The sequence below is a fragment of the Andrena cerasifolii genome, chromosome 1 (assembly GCF_050908995.1).
Source record: "Andrena cerasifolii isolate SP2316 chromosome 1, iyAndCera1_principal, whole genome shotgun sequence".
In the NCBI taxonomy this organism is placed as follows: Eukaryota; Metazoa; Arthropoda; class Insecta; order Hymenoptera; family Andrenidae; genus Andrena; species Andrena cerasifolii.
In genome coordinates this window covers 34,205,414-34,219,311 of record NC_135118.1, presented here as the reverse complement: position 1 = coordinate 34,219,311, position 13,898 = coordinate 34,205,414, and the positions used below count along the sequence as shown (strand labels likewise).

General features: G+C 41.4%; 1 protein-coding gene across 8 annotated transcripts; it reads left to right on the top strand.

Annotated features, from left to right (window-relative positions):
• Nucleotides 1-229: 229 nt before the first annotated feature.
• On the top strand, nucleotides 230-13,178 carry Bma (SCY1-like protein bma). Of its 8 annotated transcripts, none has more exons than XM_076830062.1 (19): nucleotides 230-448; nucleotides 1,109-1,138; nucleotides 1,173-1,805; nucleotides 1,936-2,070; nucleotides 2,170-2,394; nucleotides 2,459-2,579; nucleotides 5,574-5,657; nucleotides 7,641-7,786; nucleotides 7,872-8,002; nucleotides 8,093-8,207; nucleotides 8,281-8,426; nucleotides 8,619-8,772; nucleotides 8,879-9,119; nucleotides 9,212-9,380; nucleotides 9,460-9,641; nucleotides 9,759-9,815; nucleotides 9,915-10,150; nucleotides 10,237-10,508; nucleotides 11,203-13,178. In XM_076830062.1, exons 3-18 carry the CDS (start codon nucleotides 1,653-1,655, stop codon nucleotides 10,492-10,494), a joined length of 2,553 nt encoding a protein of 850 aa, XP_076686177.1. In that variant the 5' UTR covers nucleotides 230-448; nucleotides 1,109-1,138; nucleotides 1,173-1,652; the 3' UTR covers nucleotides 10,495-10,508; nucleotides 11,203-13,178. The 8 variants fall into 8 exon arrangements, with proteins under 8 accessions (XP_076686177.1, XP_076686180.1, XP_076686182.1 ...); XM_076830065.1 differs by having other exon boundaries at nucleotides 1,106-1,228; nucleotides 1,512-1,805; XM_076830067.1 differs by lacking the exon at nucleotides 1,109-1,138 and having other exon boundaries at nucleotides 230-418; nucleotides 1,512-1,805.
• The last annotated feature ends 720 nt before the right edge of the window (nucleotides 13,179-13,898 follow it).

The following is a 13,898-nucleotide window of genomic DNA, read 5'->3' as shown; positions in this document are numbered from 1 at the left end:
TTAATTCGCACGAAACGGTTGGCGGTGCGCTCGGCAACTACACCATCGATAAGGATACCTACCACCGAGCACAAGGACGTGGATAGCGAGCACAGCTAGAACAGTGAGCTCGATAAAAAAGGACGAGAAGGCGCGTTTAAGACGAAAAGGAGGGGAAAAGGAGGGGAAGCGAGCGATACAGGACACAGGTTGATAGAAGAAAGACGCGAGTGGTGGTGAGATTCGTTCTCGAAAGGAGTGTGTCGTGTAGTGTAATCGGTCGTCAATCGTGTTCGACTGTTCCTTTGGATAACTCGCGCGTTCGTTCCTGCGACCTATGGCCTGCGGGTCGCGCGCGCCTGCTCCGGGCCGCCGCGCACCGCGCATATTATATACCCTTCTTTCGGTTTCTTCCTGCTTTATAGTGCTTCTATGCGAGGTACGCTATTCTCGTTGTTGCCGGCAACAGGTGAGCCATTCTCGAGTGTCAGCCACGTTTATTGCATCTTCTTTCTCAGTTTCTTCCTTCTGTTTTCTGTTTTCTGTTTTCTGTTTTCTGTTTTCTGGTTCTCTACCTTGTTCTGTGTTGGCTGTTCGCTCGGACTGAAAGACTGAAGATAGCTATCCGCAACCGGGGTATGTGCCCTTTGCAACTTGCAACTCGGATTCAATTCGAATCGATCGAGTTTCCCCACGGTCGGTCGCACAATAAATTAACTTGTAATCTCTTCCTTGGCCAATGTCTAACTGTCGCAGTCGCTGTCGTCCCCGAGGTTGTTAGTTAAAAATTGTAAACCGCCCACAGCTTGCGAATGCTCGTATCGGGCGGAAACGTTTGAAAGCTTTGAAATTGCTCGACGAGTCGCGTTCCGTTTGATTCGGCGACACTCGGGTTTGGCTCGGAACGAGTCCTTGTAACGTTACAGGACATACCTATTGGGTACATACGCATTTTTCACGCCTCTTCTCTTGCTTGACATTCGGCAAGCATATTCGGTGTCGGGGTTCAAACGAGTTATCGAACGAACGAGCGAGCGATAGAGCAAATACCTACGTATCTTATGCTCGACTACATTTAGTCCTCGCGAGGTGATTTCTATATGCTGAATCTCTCGTGTACACATAGCAGGTATGCTTTGGGACACGGTTGAATGGAAATGTAGCGGGCTGAGTGATTCTCGGAAACGCGAAAGTACGAATCGGGGGTCGCATGTCCCGCGTTGGAAAGACTGTTGGAAAAGACTGAAAGGTGATTGCGAAAGGTGGTGTTGAAAGGCTTGCCTCTTTTCCGTTCGCTGGGTTGTACGTGCACGGTACCCATACCGTACCATACGGCACGGAGATACGAAGGAAATCGATAAGAAGCTGCGTAAGGCGAAGAAGAGAAAGAGCAATAAGAGTCCCGACAAAGGGGATTGAGAAATTGGGGAGAAAGTTTGAAGAGTTCGTTCGAGTCTCCGTGGCGTTTTTCACTGAAAGTTCTGCAAGAAATTGGATTGATTATGAGAAAGATTGATGTGATCGTGCGGCAGGTGTGTGCGCGGCGAGAATTAGTCGAGAAGGAAGGAAGGCAGGCAGACAACAACAGCGAGCAACGATTCTGATCTGATTGGATCGAAGCTGATCCGATGAACATTGAAGATTAACGGGTGTTGGTTGCGTTTGCGTTTGTCATGTTCGCCAAGTCGAAGAGCAGTGGTTCGACGCCGAGCGTCCTCCTTCCGCGTGCTCTTCAAAATTTTTACGAGGTAGGCAAGCAATTGGCTACAGCGGGTCCCGAGAACGCCTGGCGTGTATACGAGGGGTATACAAAGGTGGATAGAAAGGTAAGATTCGAGGCTCGCTGATATTGCATAGTACTACTTACCTATGTACATATGTGTATACCTACTACATAATAATTACGTATTATACTAGGTATGATTATAAATTGGGAATTTGTTCGATCGATTGCAGGAGGTTTCGATATTCCTCTTCGATAAAAGATCGGTCGATAAGGTATACAAGCCGAAAAAGAAAGAGATCGTGACGGAAATTTTACGAACCGGAGCCCAACAGATGGAAAAACTATCTCATCCCAAGATACTGCAGGTAACGCCTTCGTTCGAGTAGGTGTTTAACATTATTCCTCCTGCGTTTAAAATCTCCTTCATGGTCCACGCGCGTGTTCACGCGTATCTATTTCCAAAGGCATACAAAGTCGAAGAGTGCACGGACAGCCTGGCGTTCGCTTCGGAGCCGGTTCTGGCTAGTCTCGCAAACGTTTTAACTTATCAGGATCAACGAGCAAACAGTCCCGGTCAGTTGTCTAGCAGTGGAACGAAACAAACTTCATCGACCACCAGTAGTCATCGTACTGTTTTCGCGAAAGAGTACGACCTGCTCGACATCGAAATCAAATATGGATTATTACAGGTGAAAAGACTCGCCGCTCTGCGTTTGGTCTGTTTGTTCGTTCATTCATTTCCTTTCACTCTAGATCACGGAGGCTCTGCTGTTCCTTCACGGAACCTACAAAGTCCTTCATCGAAACGTTTGCCCTGCAAGTATTATAATCACCAAAACAGGCACTTGGAAGTTGTGCGGTCTTGACTTTATCGGTAAGTAGTCGAGTTCATTCGTACACACGTACATATATGCGCGTAACAGGGGAAGATCCCGAACTCGAGAATTCAAAAAAATCATCAAACTTTGCGCAATACTTTTTTGCTGCCCAAATTCACTCCAAGGGGGTGAAATTAACCCCCCTGAAGATTCGGCTATTTTTCCATTTTATTTTGTAACACGCAATCTGTAAGGGATAGAAAAAAAGTTTCCAGACAAAAGTTACTTCTTTCAATTAGATCTAGCAAATCGTAAAAGTTTTGTCAATTCTTTCAACAATTAGAAAACAAGTTATAAACTGGAACTGGATGTTTAAATAATTATCAGACACCATAATCCAAATTTTTTTTTCCATACAATTTCAACTTTTCTTGTATTGCGGAACTGTGCCCCTCGACAATCTAATAACTTTTGGATCCCATTGTAACGTACCTTAAGCTGCACAACGGGCAATGTTGTTCTAATATTTATTAGGCAATAGGGTAAACTGCACTCCTGATTAAAAAAACAAATATTAACAAGCACGAGCTTAGAGAGTACGTTTTTACAATTTCTTATCTTTCTTTCACTACAACACTGCAAATTCCAGTAATTGAACTACACATTTTATATCTGGCAACTCCACAAAAAGTCTTAAAGGTAGCGGTCAGACAAAGTGCTGAGTTTTAAGCGTTTTCTCAACTTTTTCATCGGGAGTAAGTACATTTTGTCGCTTTATAATTAAGTAATGGACTGAAATACAGATTTACTAAGTGTTATAGGTATTTAATAGCGAAATTTTTGGGTGCCAATGATTGTACTTTTATGCCTATTATTATTTTGCATTGAATATTTTTAAAACAAAAGACTTAATAGGTAACCAAGATGTTTTATTTTAATGATAAATCCATAATCATAGATAATAACTGAAACTTAAGACCATATAAAAACTTCACAAAAAAATATAGTACTAATACTAGACTTGGGACAGTCTTCATTTTTTATTTTTCTTGCAAACCAATATTGTTACACCATTTCTTCGAACGGAACAATGCTTGGTGCAATTACTAAATCCAGTACAATCGAGAAAAACGATGTTTATAAAAAATTAAAGGCTACTTTTATTTAAAATTGGTTTTCTCAACTTTTCGAGAACGGTATCGAAATTCTGGAAACTCTTGGCGGTACGATGCTAAACCATATTTTTGAAAAGTGCGGAGGGTGGCTACCTGAATAACTGGTTTTCTCAATTTTTTTCCAAAACGGTTCCGAATTTTTTAAGACTCTCAACTGTACAGCGCGGTACAAAACTAGTACAAACTAGTACAACAATGATTTTTTTAATTTTCCGCGTTACAAAATAAAATCGAAAATAGCCGAATCTTCAATTAGCGGGTAATTTCACCCCCTCAAAGTGAATTTCGGCAGCAAAAAAACAATTGTGTTGAAATCGGGAGGTAATTCCCTACGTATCCACAAAGTTTCAGAACTTTTTGAATGTTAGTAAACCCGTACTAGTGGTGGGGAACTATCGATGGCTTACTTTCACTATCGATAGTTATCGGTATTGAAAATTGTAGGTTGATATCCGTGCGGTTCTGGTCACTTTGCTTAAGAACTGCTGCTAAAGCTGATAAAGCATTAAATTGGAAAAAATAATTTTTGTCCTAGAGAAATAATTTCTACTTAGCATAATAACAACGAATAATATCGAAATTCATTAGAAAAACATGGATGGTTTCGATGCACACATCGATCTTCAAATATCGATTATAAAAACATCGATGTACTGTTATCATCTCTATTTCAAGTTCAAATTTTATTGTAAATTATTGAAACTCAAGGTTCGTAATACAGTTATGAAATTTGGTAAGATTGAAGAAAAGGATGTTAAATTTCATGTACATTTTTTTTAAGCCAGTTAAAAAAAAAAGAACAGCTCAAATTTAGAATCTCAAAATTAATTTATAATATTATTACTTGTATTAAAAATAAATTGTTTTATACATATTTGAAAAACGGTAATATCACCAACGGTATAGGATACCTCTACCTATACCTCGTCTCTGATAATAAATCATACCATCATTATCGATGGTCGATGGTCCAAGTATCGGAAACAATCGATAGTGTTGACTATCGATAGTTTTCCACCACTATCCTGTACCGTGTTGTGTCGCTTCTTTTGAACGCAGAGCGATGTAACGCAGCACGTCCTACGTGTTCTAAGAAAATAAAAAAATTAAAACCGACTTCAAAAAAATAAAAATGCACTAAAAAATAAGAAATAATTGAATCACTTATTTAATCTACTACTCTCATATTTTTTAAGTCGGCATGTCATTATTTGCACTGTGTAAATCTGGCGCCGACTTAAAAAATATGAGAATCGTAGATTAAATAAGGGATTAAATTATTTTTTACTTTTTAGTGCATTTTTATTTTTTTTCAAGTCGGTTTTAATTTTTTCAAATTTATTTTATTTTTTGTCTTTATATATATATTAACACAACATGCTTGGGAGATACGCGTGTACGTACATAACATAATAATAATCAGGTGACAATTGTGTATTTATTATTAACCAGAGCTGGTAAAATATTGGGTCAATATTGGTGCCAGTGTAGGATGGGACCACCGCCCTCTTTCGAATAAAAAAAAAGATCAAAATCGGTCCATATGCTGAGGAGTTACGAGGTGACAAACATAAAAGAAAAGTAAAAATAAAATAAATACATACAGGTCGAATCTATAACCTCCTTCCTTTTGAAGTCGGTTAAAAAGAAGGTAGCTTATGCTTCCTTTTGTCTCACAGTTTCAAACCTCGAACTACCTATTTTGAGTATCCGGACGGGCTAATTTCGTCTCACCTTGCGTTGAATCAGTCGAATGTGCGCTACTACTTAGGCCTAGGCCTAGGCTTATCTTTCGATCGAATCGGTTTCACGTTCATCACCGATACAATCTACATATACTTCCTATGTAACTCTACTCTCGTTTCTCGCTTGTAGAAAAGGTGAATGAGATACCGATACCGTTGCAACCATGGACCACTCGTGTGTCGAAAATGTGCCAGCCGAATCTCGACTATATCGGTAAGAACGCGTATAGGTGACACGTTTTAATTTCTAGATTCAAGATTTTTTATGGGATTGGTATACATATACGTAGGGGAGAGTACGGGAATTACGAACACTTAAGGGAAAAGTTAAATTGAATGAAAAGTATTGACTCTAATCAGATTTACTTTATAGAACATAATTAATTGAAATTTGGTTAATTATCCACAAAGGCAACACAAATAATTATAGATACTGTAATAAACGAATCATTTTTCGAAAGAAAAACAAAATTCTTTTTGTCCGGAATTACCCGTAGCTAGCGGGGTAAATACAAACGGCTGCTTAAAGATCTTGATCTAAACACTGGTGTTCTTCCACACTGTGGGTCTTACACAGTCTTTCTGCTAGTTTGATCGAATTTTGGTTGTACGTGGAATTGAATATTTATTTGCTGCCTGACGGATGGAAAGTCTTTAATCTTTAACTTCTCTAATATAATTCCGGGAACTGAATACATAAAAAAAACTTGGAAATGTTGAGAGAAAAGGGAAAATGCCATCGTCCGTAATACCCCCATACACAAGGTTCGTAATTACATACCCGAAATGAACAGAAGTTAACAAGTTTACATGTCCGTATTTGTTTTATTTGAAACTTCTTTGGAATTAAGGCACGGAACTACAAAAAAAATTATGCTTTGTTGGTCTGGGGGTAGGTTTAATGCACTCAATAATAGACTGAAAATATTCCAGTGTAAAATTAGAAGTGAAGCTAGGAAAACATTTCACGACCATTATCTTGGCGGTTACGCACAGCCTTCCGTCGCGACAACTTCCTTAACCCTCTAGTGATAGATTTTTAATTCAGTTGGAAAAATTAGACTAGTCTGATTCGGGGATGAAAAGACCGAATCCGATGTCTGTTTTCAATTTGGAGGACGTCTGGGCTCCCCAGGGCAGCCTTCTGGGTCACCGCCTTAAGGCGGGATCATGTAGCAAGTACAAAAATGTAGTGTTTTTTTTTTATAAAATAAATACTTTATTTTTAATGAAAAACTATGAAAAGATGTTCAAAAAAATATAAATTTATGATATAATAGAGAATTATTTTATTGTGCATTGTGAAATTTAACAAAGCACAGAAGAAGCGCGAGAAGCCATCGGTATCAGATATATTGGCCGGTGAGTTCATTTTCGCGAGCAGCGATCGAGGAGAAATCAGCCACCACCATCTGACGATCGTGGATTTGTCAATCGGAGTTGCGTGAAATTCGCAAAATTGACGGAGATATGGTATTTTCCGTGAAGCCGCGCGGAACATTGAACGCGTTTTCTTCGGAATAACATTTTCCAACCGCGTTGACAGTCTACAGAGAAAACTATACGTCCAATTGACACGAGCAAGGGCATTTATTGTACGGAAAACCCGTCGCTATTGCGTGACGATCAGTGCTTCTATTTTTTTTTTATCAACATTTCCCCAATTTTGTACCCCGAAAACATGATTTTTTTCAGTGGTCCGCCATTTTGTAATTTTTTGCGATTTTGATTTTTTTTATCGTCACGTAATAGAAGTAGGCTTGTAGTTTCTAAATATAGTTGTCTTTTTGAATTCGGATTAACCATATGGCCTGGGCACTGTCAATGCGACAAGCACGATTTTGCCGCAGCGCAAATTTTGACGAAGAGTATACAGGCTACGGATTTAAGAATTTGATTGAAAAATTTTTTTTCTTACCCTTCGATATGTACATATTAACTATACTAAGCAATACATTGATTTACTTGCGTTGTTTGGTTAAAAAAAAAATCCCGAAAACACCCTTACTTTTCAGACCATTACAGTGGTCTCTCCCCTTAATACTACACATAGGACAGGACAAACGAATTCAGCAATTATCGCGGTGTGAACCCCGCGTTCGCAATTCCCCCACTCTCCCTTACTATGCATGTGTGTATACATATCTGACCCTTAATACCTATACTTAATTGTATATTGGCCGCTTTGTAATCGTAGCTCCGGAAGTGCAGCAAAAGAAACGGGGTGGGTTTTACAGTGACATGTACAGTTTCGGTATGACCATATGTGCGATTTTCAACCAAGGTCGACCACTGATCCAAGCGAATCATAATTGTTCCGAGTATCTGAAGCAATTAGAGACTGTGAGTGTAATCAGTAATACCTATCTATGTAATCTTTTATCCTTCCATATATTCTAACGTTTCGTTGCTTTCTACTAAATCGCAGCTCGCGGAGCAAGTGGTGGTAATGTTGCCTCTAATTCCGTTACCGCTTCAAGAAGCGGTGTCCCGTCTTTTACACATCGACCCAGACAAGAGGCCATCCGCCCAAGTTTTGTTGATGATCAAGTATTTCCAGTACGTAACGCGTAGACTACATACCGTAAAGGTAAAAAGGAAGGCGTGGCCGTTTTCACAATTTTCCATCGAATTTTCTCATTCTTTTAGAGAACCGCCCGTGCACGCGCTCCAATTCCTGGACGTAAGTAAGATGAAAGATCAGGTGCAGAAAGAGCATTTCTATACAACTACCTTAAAGGGAGCATTACCTTATATACCGAAGGTAATGGAGTAAACTGAATGCATGCATAGTATTCGATCGAGCAGCGATTCAATTTAGGCATTTAAATTCGCAGAAACTGTGGTATCAACATATCTGGACGTATTTGCAAACAGAATTAGAAAGTCAAGAAGTTCAATCGGCCGTGCTTCAGCCAGTGCTTTACATCGTGCAAAACAGTACGCAGGAGGAATACAATAGGATCGTATTACCATCGTTACGGTAAGTATCGCAGCGTCTGTATTCTGTCCGATCTGTCCTGCCGACCGGAATACGAAACGTATCGTCACCGTATCATGTCCGGCTACTTACTTACCTGCTTAAGTACAATTACATAGTTCGCTTCTCCTTTGCGCCTTTCATATCGCTATTTATGGCACTGGACTGGACTGGACTGGACTGGACCGTGCGTAGAACATTTTTTACGAGTCACAGGTCGAACGACGGGACAGTTACTCTATTGGAGAACTTGCATTTAATACTTGAAAAGACACCTCGAGAATGTGTGAAGACGGAAGTGCTTCCGATGCTATACTCTACATTTGAAAACTCAACCGCGCAAGTACAGGTATGTACTATGTGCGTGTAGATTGTAGACGTTGGAAAAGGTCGACACGGAAAAAGATAAAGAAGAATAAGAAGAAGAAGGAAAATTAGTAATTTCCGATCCGCAGACTGCAGCATTTGTAGCTGTGTCGAACGTGGCCGAGTGCATCGACGACGAAGCAGTTCGGAATATCGTACTGCCGAAATTGCTTCAAGCGGCTGAAAAGAATACGGTGGACGCTCGAACGCTAGTGAAAGTGGTCACCTGTATATTGGGCCGGTTGGAGAAGCAAAAAATAATCGACCGCATTTTACCACTACTGTTTAATGTGAAGCTTCAAGAACCGGAAGTAGTGGTTCGGGTTGTAAGTGAGTATTTTTTATCGATACCTACCATGCCATGCACCGATGATCCGCTTTGAGTTTTACTAACTGGGACTGCTGCTATTCATCACCGGCAGACATTTATAGATTAATGTTGACCGACAAAACCTATGGGCTTTCGGTCAGCTGGATGGCGACTCGGGTAATGCCGTCTCTGTTACCTCAGGCGATCAATCCTGCGCTTAGCCTGGACCAATTCGAGCTGCTTCTCAAACTCATGCGGGATATGTTGCATCATATCGAGAGGTCTGAGCCAGCGATCACATTTCGTTGCCGTTTCTTCCATTTTCTTTCATACTCCCCTTTTCGCTGCATTTCCACACAGAAATCGAAGGAACGAATTGACCTTGGACAATTTGTCACTCTCGAGTCCGGAAAGACATCGGAGTTTACGGCATCAGCAGAGTACGGACAATATGTACACACAGCCATTCAATATACCGAATTTGCGCATCGAGCAACGGAAAACTTCTTCTGCCGAGGATATGGCCAGAAACAGTAGCATCGGTAAGAAATGTACCCACATTGTACACGCTCCATTACGAGCTGCCAGGTATACATATACAATATACAATATACATGCATATTCTTAATGGTGGTTGACGTACACCCATTGACGCATAGGTTCGATGTCAATGACAGCTTCGGCGGAGAATATGCCGAGAAAGACCTCGGGGTCGGGTAAGCAGTTTTACGCGCAGTTTTACGCGCAGTTTTACGCGCAGTTCTCCAAACAGCGATCGATCGTGTTAACTCGTGTACTTATCGTTGATACGTTAGGCATGTTCAGTTGGTTCTCACGCTCCAACAACGACAGCAATTACCTAAAAGTGGCAAACACCTTCACGAGCAGGCGATTATCAGATCATGTTTTGATGGCACCCAAGACACACTTGACACAATCGTGCGCGAGTTCACCAGGTGTCTCATCGGGCGATGGATTTCTAATCAGACGTCACTCGAGCTTTGGCCCCCAAGATCGCCGTGGATCCAGCATGAATTTATCACCACCTACGGTATTCCATTCTCTCTTACGCTTACATTTTCCTTTTCAATAATAACTAATATAATATAACTCTACGTATCGCGGGTTTGATGATAGGGTGGAGGGATGCCAATCACCAGTAGCAGCGTGCCATACTTGGTTAGCTCGAGCATGAACAACAGTATACGCGGCTCGAAACGTGCGTCTGTCTCGTCAACGTCCTCCCAACAGGGCGGCGTCGGATTGCTGCAACAGGTTGGCTCCAACATGGTAAGACAACTACCCCCCATCTGCCTCAACCTCAATGGACCACCACCACAACCACCAACACTTTCTCCATTACTACTCCAGCTACCGGGACAGCGTTCCCACTGACCCTTCGTTACAGCGTAAGGATACTCACTAGCTTCTATCCATCGTCGCTGATTCTTTATTTTACACAGTTTTCGCGACGTCGCGTCGGCGCGGCGTCGTAGACCAGTAGCGCTAGTCCTTACCGCATCGCTTGATTTTCTTCTTTTCCACCAACTCCTCCGTTCCTTTGCTTTCTCTTTCTAACCTACCGTACTTGTATTTTCGATTTCTTGCAGTTTATTCTGCCACGAATTTAGACCATACAATTCTGTCGCGCACGACTCGCTCAGGTACATATAGCCGTGCGTCGCAACGCCGCAACGCCGCAACGCCGCAACGTAGATTAACACTTGTGTAGTGTTACGTAGAGACGGGCCAGTTCTGCCTTTAGTATTCTGCCTCTATCCTAGCTTCGTATCCTCTTTCTCAATCTTTTATCTGCCTCCTCCGTACTTTATTTCCAACAACTAGCCTACATACTTACGCACTTGTGCTTTGCGCCATCTTTGCCATGTGCACGCAATACTCGGGAATCTCTCGAAGCGGCCAACCGATTAGATAGAGTAGAGGCTGTGCTCCAAGAAGAGGCAGTATCAGTATCAGTATCAGTATCAGATGTGAGACGCTAGACTTACATACTTGAATCGGTTGATCGATCGATTGTCATTCCATCGTCCTTCAACGCAACGACAAAACTTGTGTAATCGTTGTATGTTTGCTCCGTTACAGTACCAGTTCTTCAACAAACAGTTTGACGCTTGAACCATGACCGCTCGGCACCAATGCTACGCACGACCCCATGTAGCGCCTGTATTAACTGACGTTGCTACAGGGTAACCGTCCGCACGACAAAAGGAACAAGGAACAATTCATTGCTTTTGCTGACCTAATACCTCTACAAAAGAACGATCCTTGGATTACGCTCGGAGCCCAAAAACTTATCGATATTCTCGTAAATAAGCAACTACATACATACCTACATGAAAAAAATAACAAGAAAACGTGAGAGCAAAAAGTTTTTAGATTAGCAGCAAGTACCGAACAACAAAGGTGTCTATATTTTCTTTTTATATCACGTGAAACTACCTCTGAAATAGATCATTTCAACATTTCACCAGTAGACATATAGCGATATGAAAATTCAAATTATGGAATGTACAAATTATTTTTCTCATTTCGAACCTCACGAAATCAAAACTTGCTGCAAAATCAAAAATTCATACAAGTAATCGTATGGCTTCTAACATTTTTTGTTGTTGTTGAGAAAAACGCTGACAATTAGTAGTAGCGCGGGCGCCCGATTTCCTCGTGTTATCTGATGATAAATAACGACGATGTTTCCATTCAACGAAACCGGGTCTATGTACAGTACGCGTGACATTTCGTGCGTATATGCGTGCGTATTAAAAGTAACATTGCCTATCGTGGTTTCTCGGTCTATAACAGATATTTATGGATGTCCATAAACTCGTTGAGAAAGAGGTCAGAAAGAGGGCAGAACGATTCTTTCTTCTTTTCTTTTACAACAGAAGATTCGCAGCCTCGCAATTTCGCAATGTCGCATCATTTGTTTCTCTTGTTGTTATTGTAAATACTATACAGATGTGGAGACAACGTAATTGCACGACCGTACGTGTATTCTGGAAACGTGGAAAAAGTAAATGTGCGGGATTAGCCGCTGATTCGTTGTATGTAACTGTAACTGTAACTGTAACTGTAACTGTAACTGTAACTGCAATTGCAACTGGTTCCTACTGGTGCTATTCAAATGGATCTTTCACGATACATATCTCGGAACAGTAATAATGTCTCGAGTCATGTTCCAGAATGCGCAAACGTAACAATGGAGTGTCTGTTACGCAATAATGATGATAGAAAATGTGGTATCTCCAAGTTATGAGAGAAATTTCTAACAGATACAACATATTGGTGGTCAAGCGAGTGCGCGAACAAATCTCATGTCTCCACGTATTTGGATACACGCATACATATCAGACATGCGCAGTTGTACGCGCGTTAGTTAAGTAGCTACAATTTGGCGGCGTTTGCTCTTCTTCGTCATGGTTGAAAGTTTCTTGAATTCGATCAAGATATACGTACAGAGATTCGATACTAATCCATGTGTATGTATGTATGTATATGTATACAATTTGTGCGCATGGCGAGTGCGTGTTCCCCCTGTATGTATGTATGTATATGTAAGAAAGGGTTCAGGAGTGGGAGTAAGAATGAGAGTAAAGGAGGAAGCGCCAGGGCGTCAGGGGTAGAAAGCAGACAATTGGTGTAGGCGCCGCTTTAGAAGCACGCGTACCTGCCAAGTTAAGTGTCCTTAAGGTTCGCGCGGGACAATCCTTCGTTGTCTGCGATCGCGATCATGAACAGATGAATCGTGCTGTCGAACCGCGGACAATCTTAAACAGTCATGGACAATCTTAAACAATTATGGACAATCATGGACAATCGTGGACAATCGTGGACAATCGTGGACAATCGTGGACAATCGTGGATAATCGTGGACAATCATTGGAATTTCGGAAGCGCTCGCGAAAATGCATCCCTAGAAAGTTCCTGCCCTTATCGTCCGACGCTCTAAGTTTCCAAGCTTCTAAGCTACCTCGCAGACGATTATACGTATAAAAAAAAACATAGTTTCGTATAACGCTGTTTTAATGGATCGTCGACTCGTGTCTCCTGCGATCCGTTTCCTACCGGAAATGGCAATAATTACGCGAGCAGAAGGACGCGGACGGCAATTGTTGTCGCGACGTATTAATATGAACATGTATTATGTACCGCTTCCAGCTAACAGACGGTTGTTTCGACCGCGTACAGATGCTGCGGGTAATTTGTGCCGCCCTGAACTATACCCACAGAGCCTAGAGGATTGCTCGCCTTAAGGGCCCCGTACTTAGATGGCGTACATAGTGTACACCGTACATTATTGAGCGTGCTCATAGAACCATGTACCTACATACTAATAGTTTGTCAAATGCTCGGTGAACATGCTCGACAGTGTGCCGATAGCAACTGATTGTGAGGACCGGCTCGTTGGAAACAGATTACATATGTACTACATATATCCGAGTACATGTATCTACACGAATACAGTATATGTACTCGTGTGGCTCGCCGAACTCACAGTCTTATACCCGCAGATTCGGCCACTTGTCGCCGAACGTAGTTACCTAGCAGAGATCACTGGTCATCCCAGTCTACTTGGTCCATTTGCCACAATCACGTATTCTTAGCCACTGATGTGATAGTAGACATGGGTACTTGCGGATTTTCCTCAAAAAGTCAATTGGAATGTGAATAAATACACAAGTATACCGTTACGAACGATACGTGGGCAGCTAAAAACAAACGAGTACAAGTTTTTTTAATTATTTTCGATCAACTTATGTTGGAATTATTTTTCTCTTATT

Coding starts and splice junctions, on each gene's coding strand:
- Bma (XM_076830067.1), top strand. CDS start 1,653: ATGTTCGCCAAGTCGAAGAGCAGTGGTTCGACGCCGAGCGTCCTCCTT. Junction 2,071..2,169: donor CTCATCCCAAGATACTGCAG/GTAACGCCTTCG, acceptor CTATTTCCAAAG/GCATACAAAGTCGAAGAGTG. Junction 9,816..9,914: donor GAGAAAGACCTCGGGGTCGG/GTAAGCAGTTTT, acceptor TTGATACGTTAG/GCATGTTCAGTTGGTTCTCA.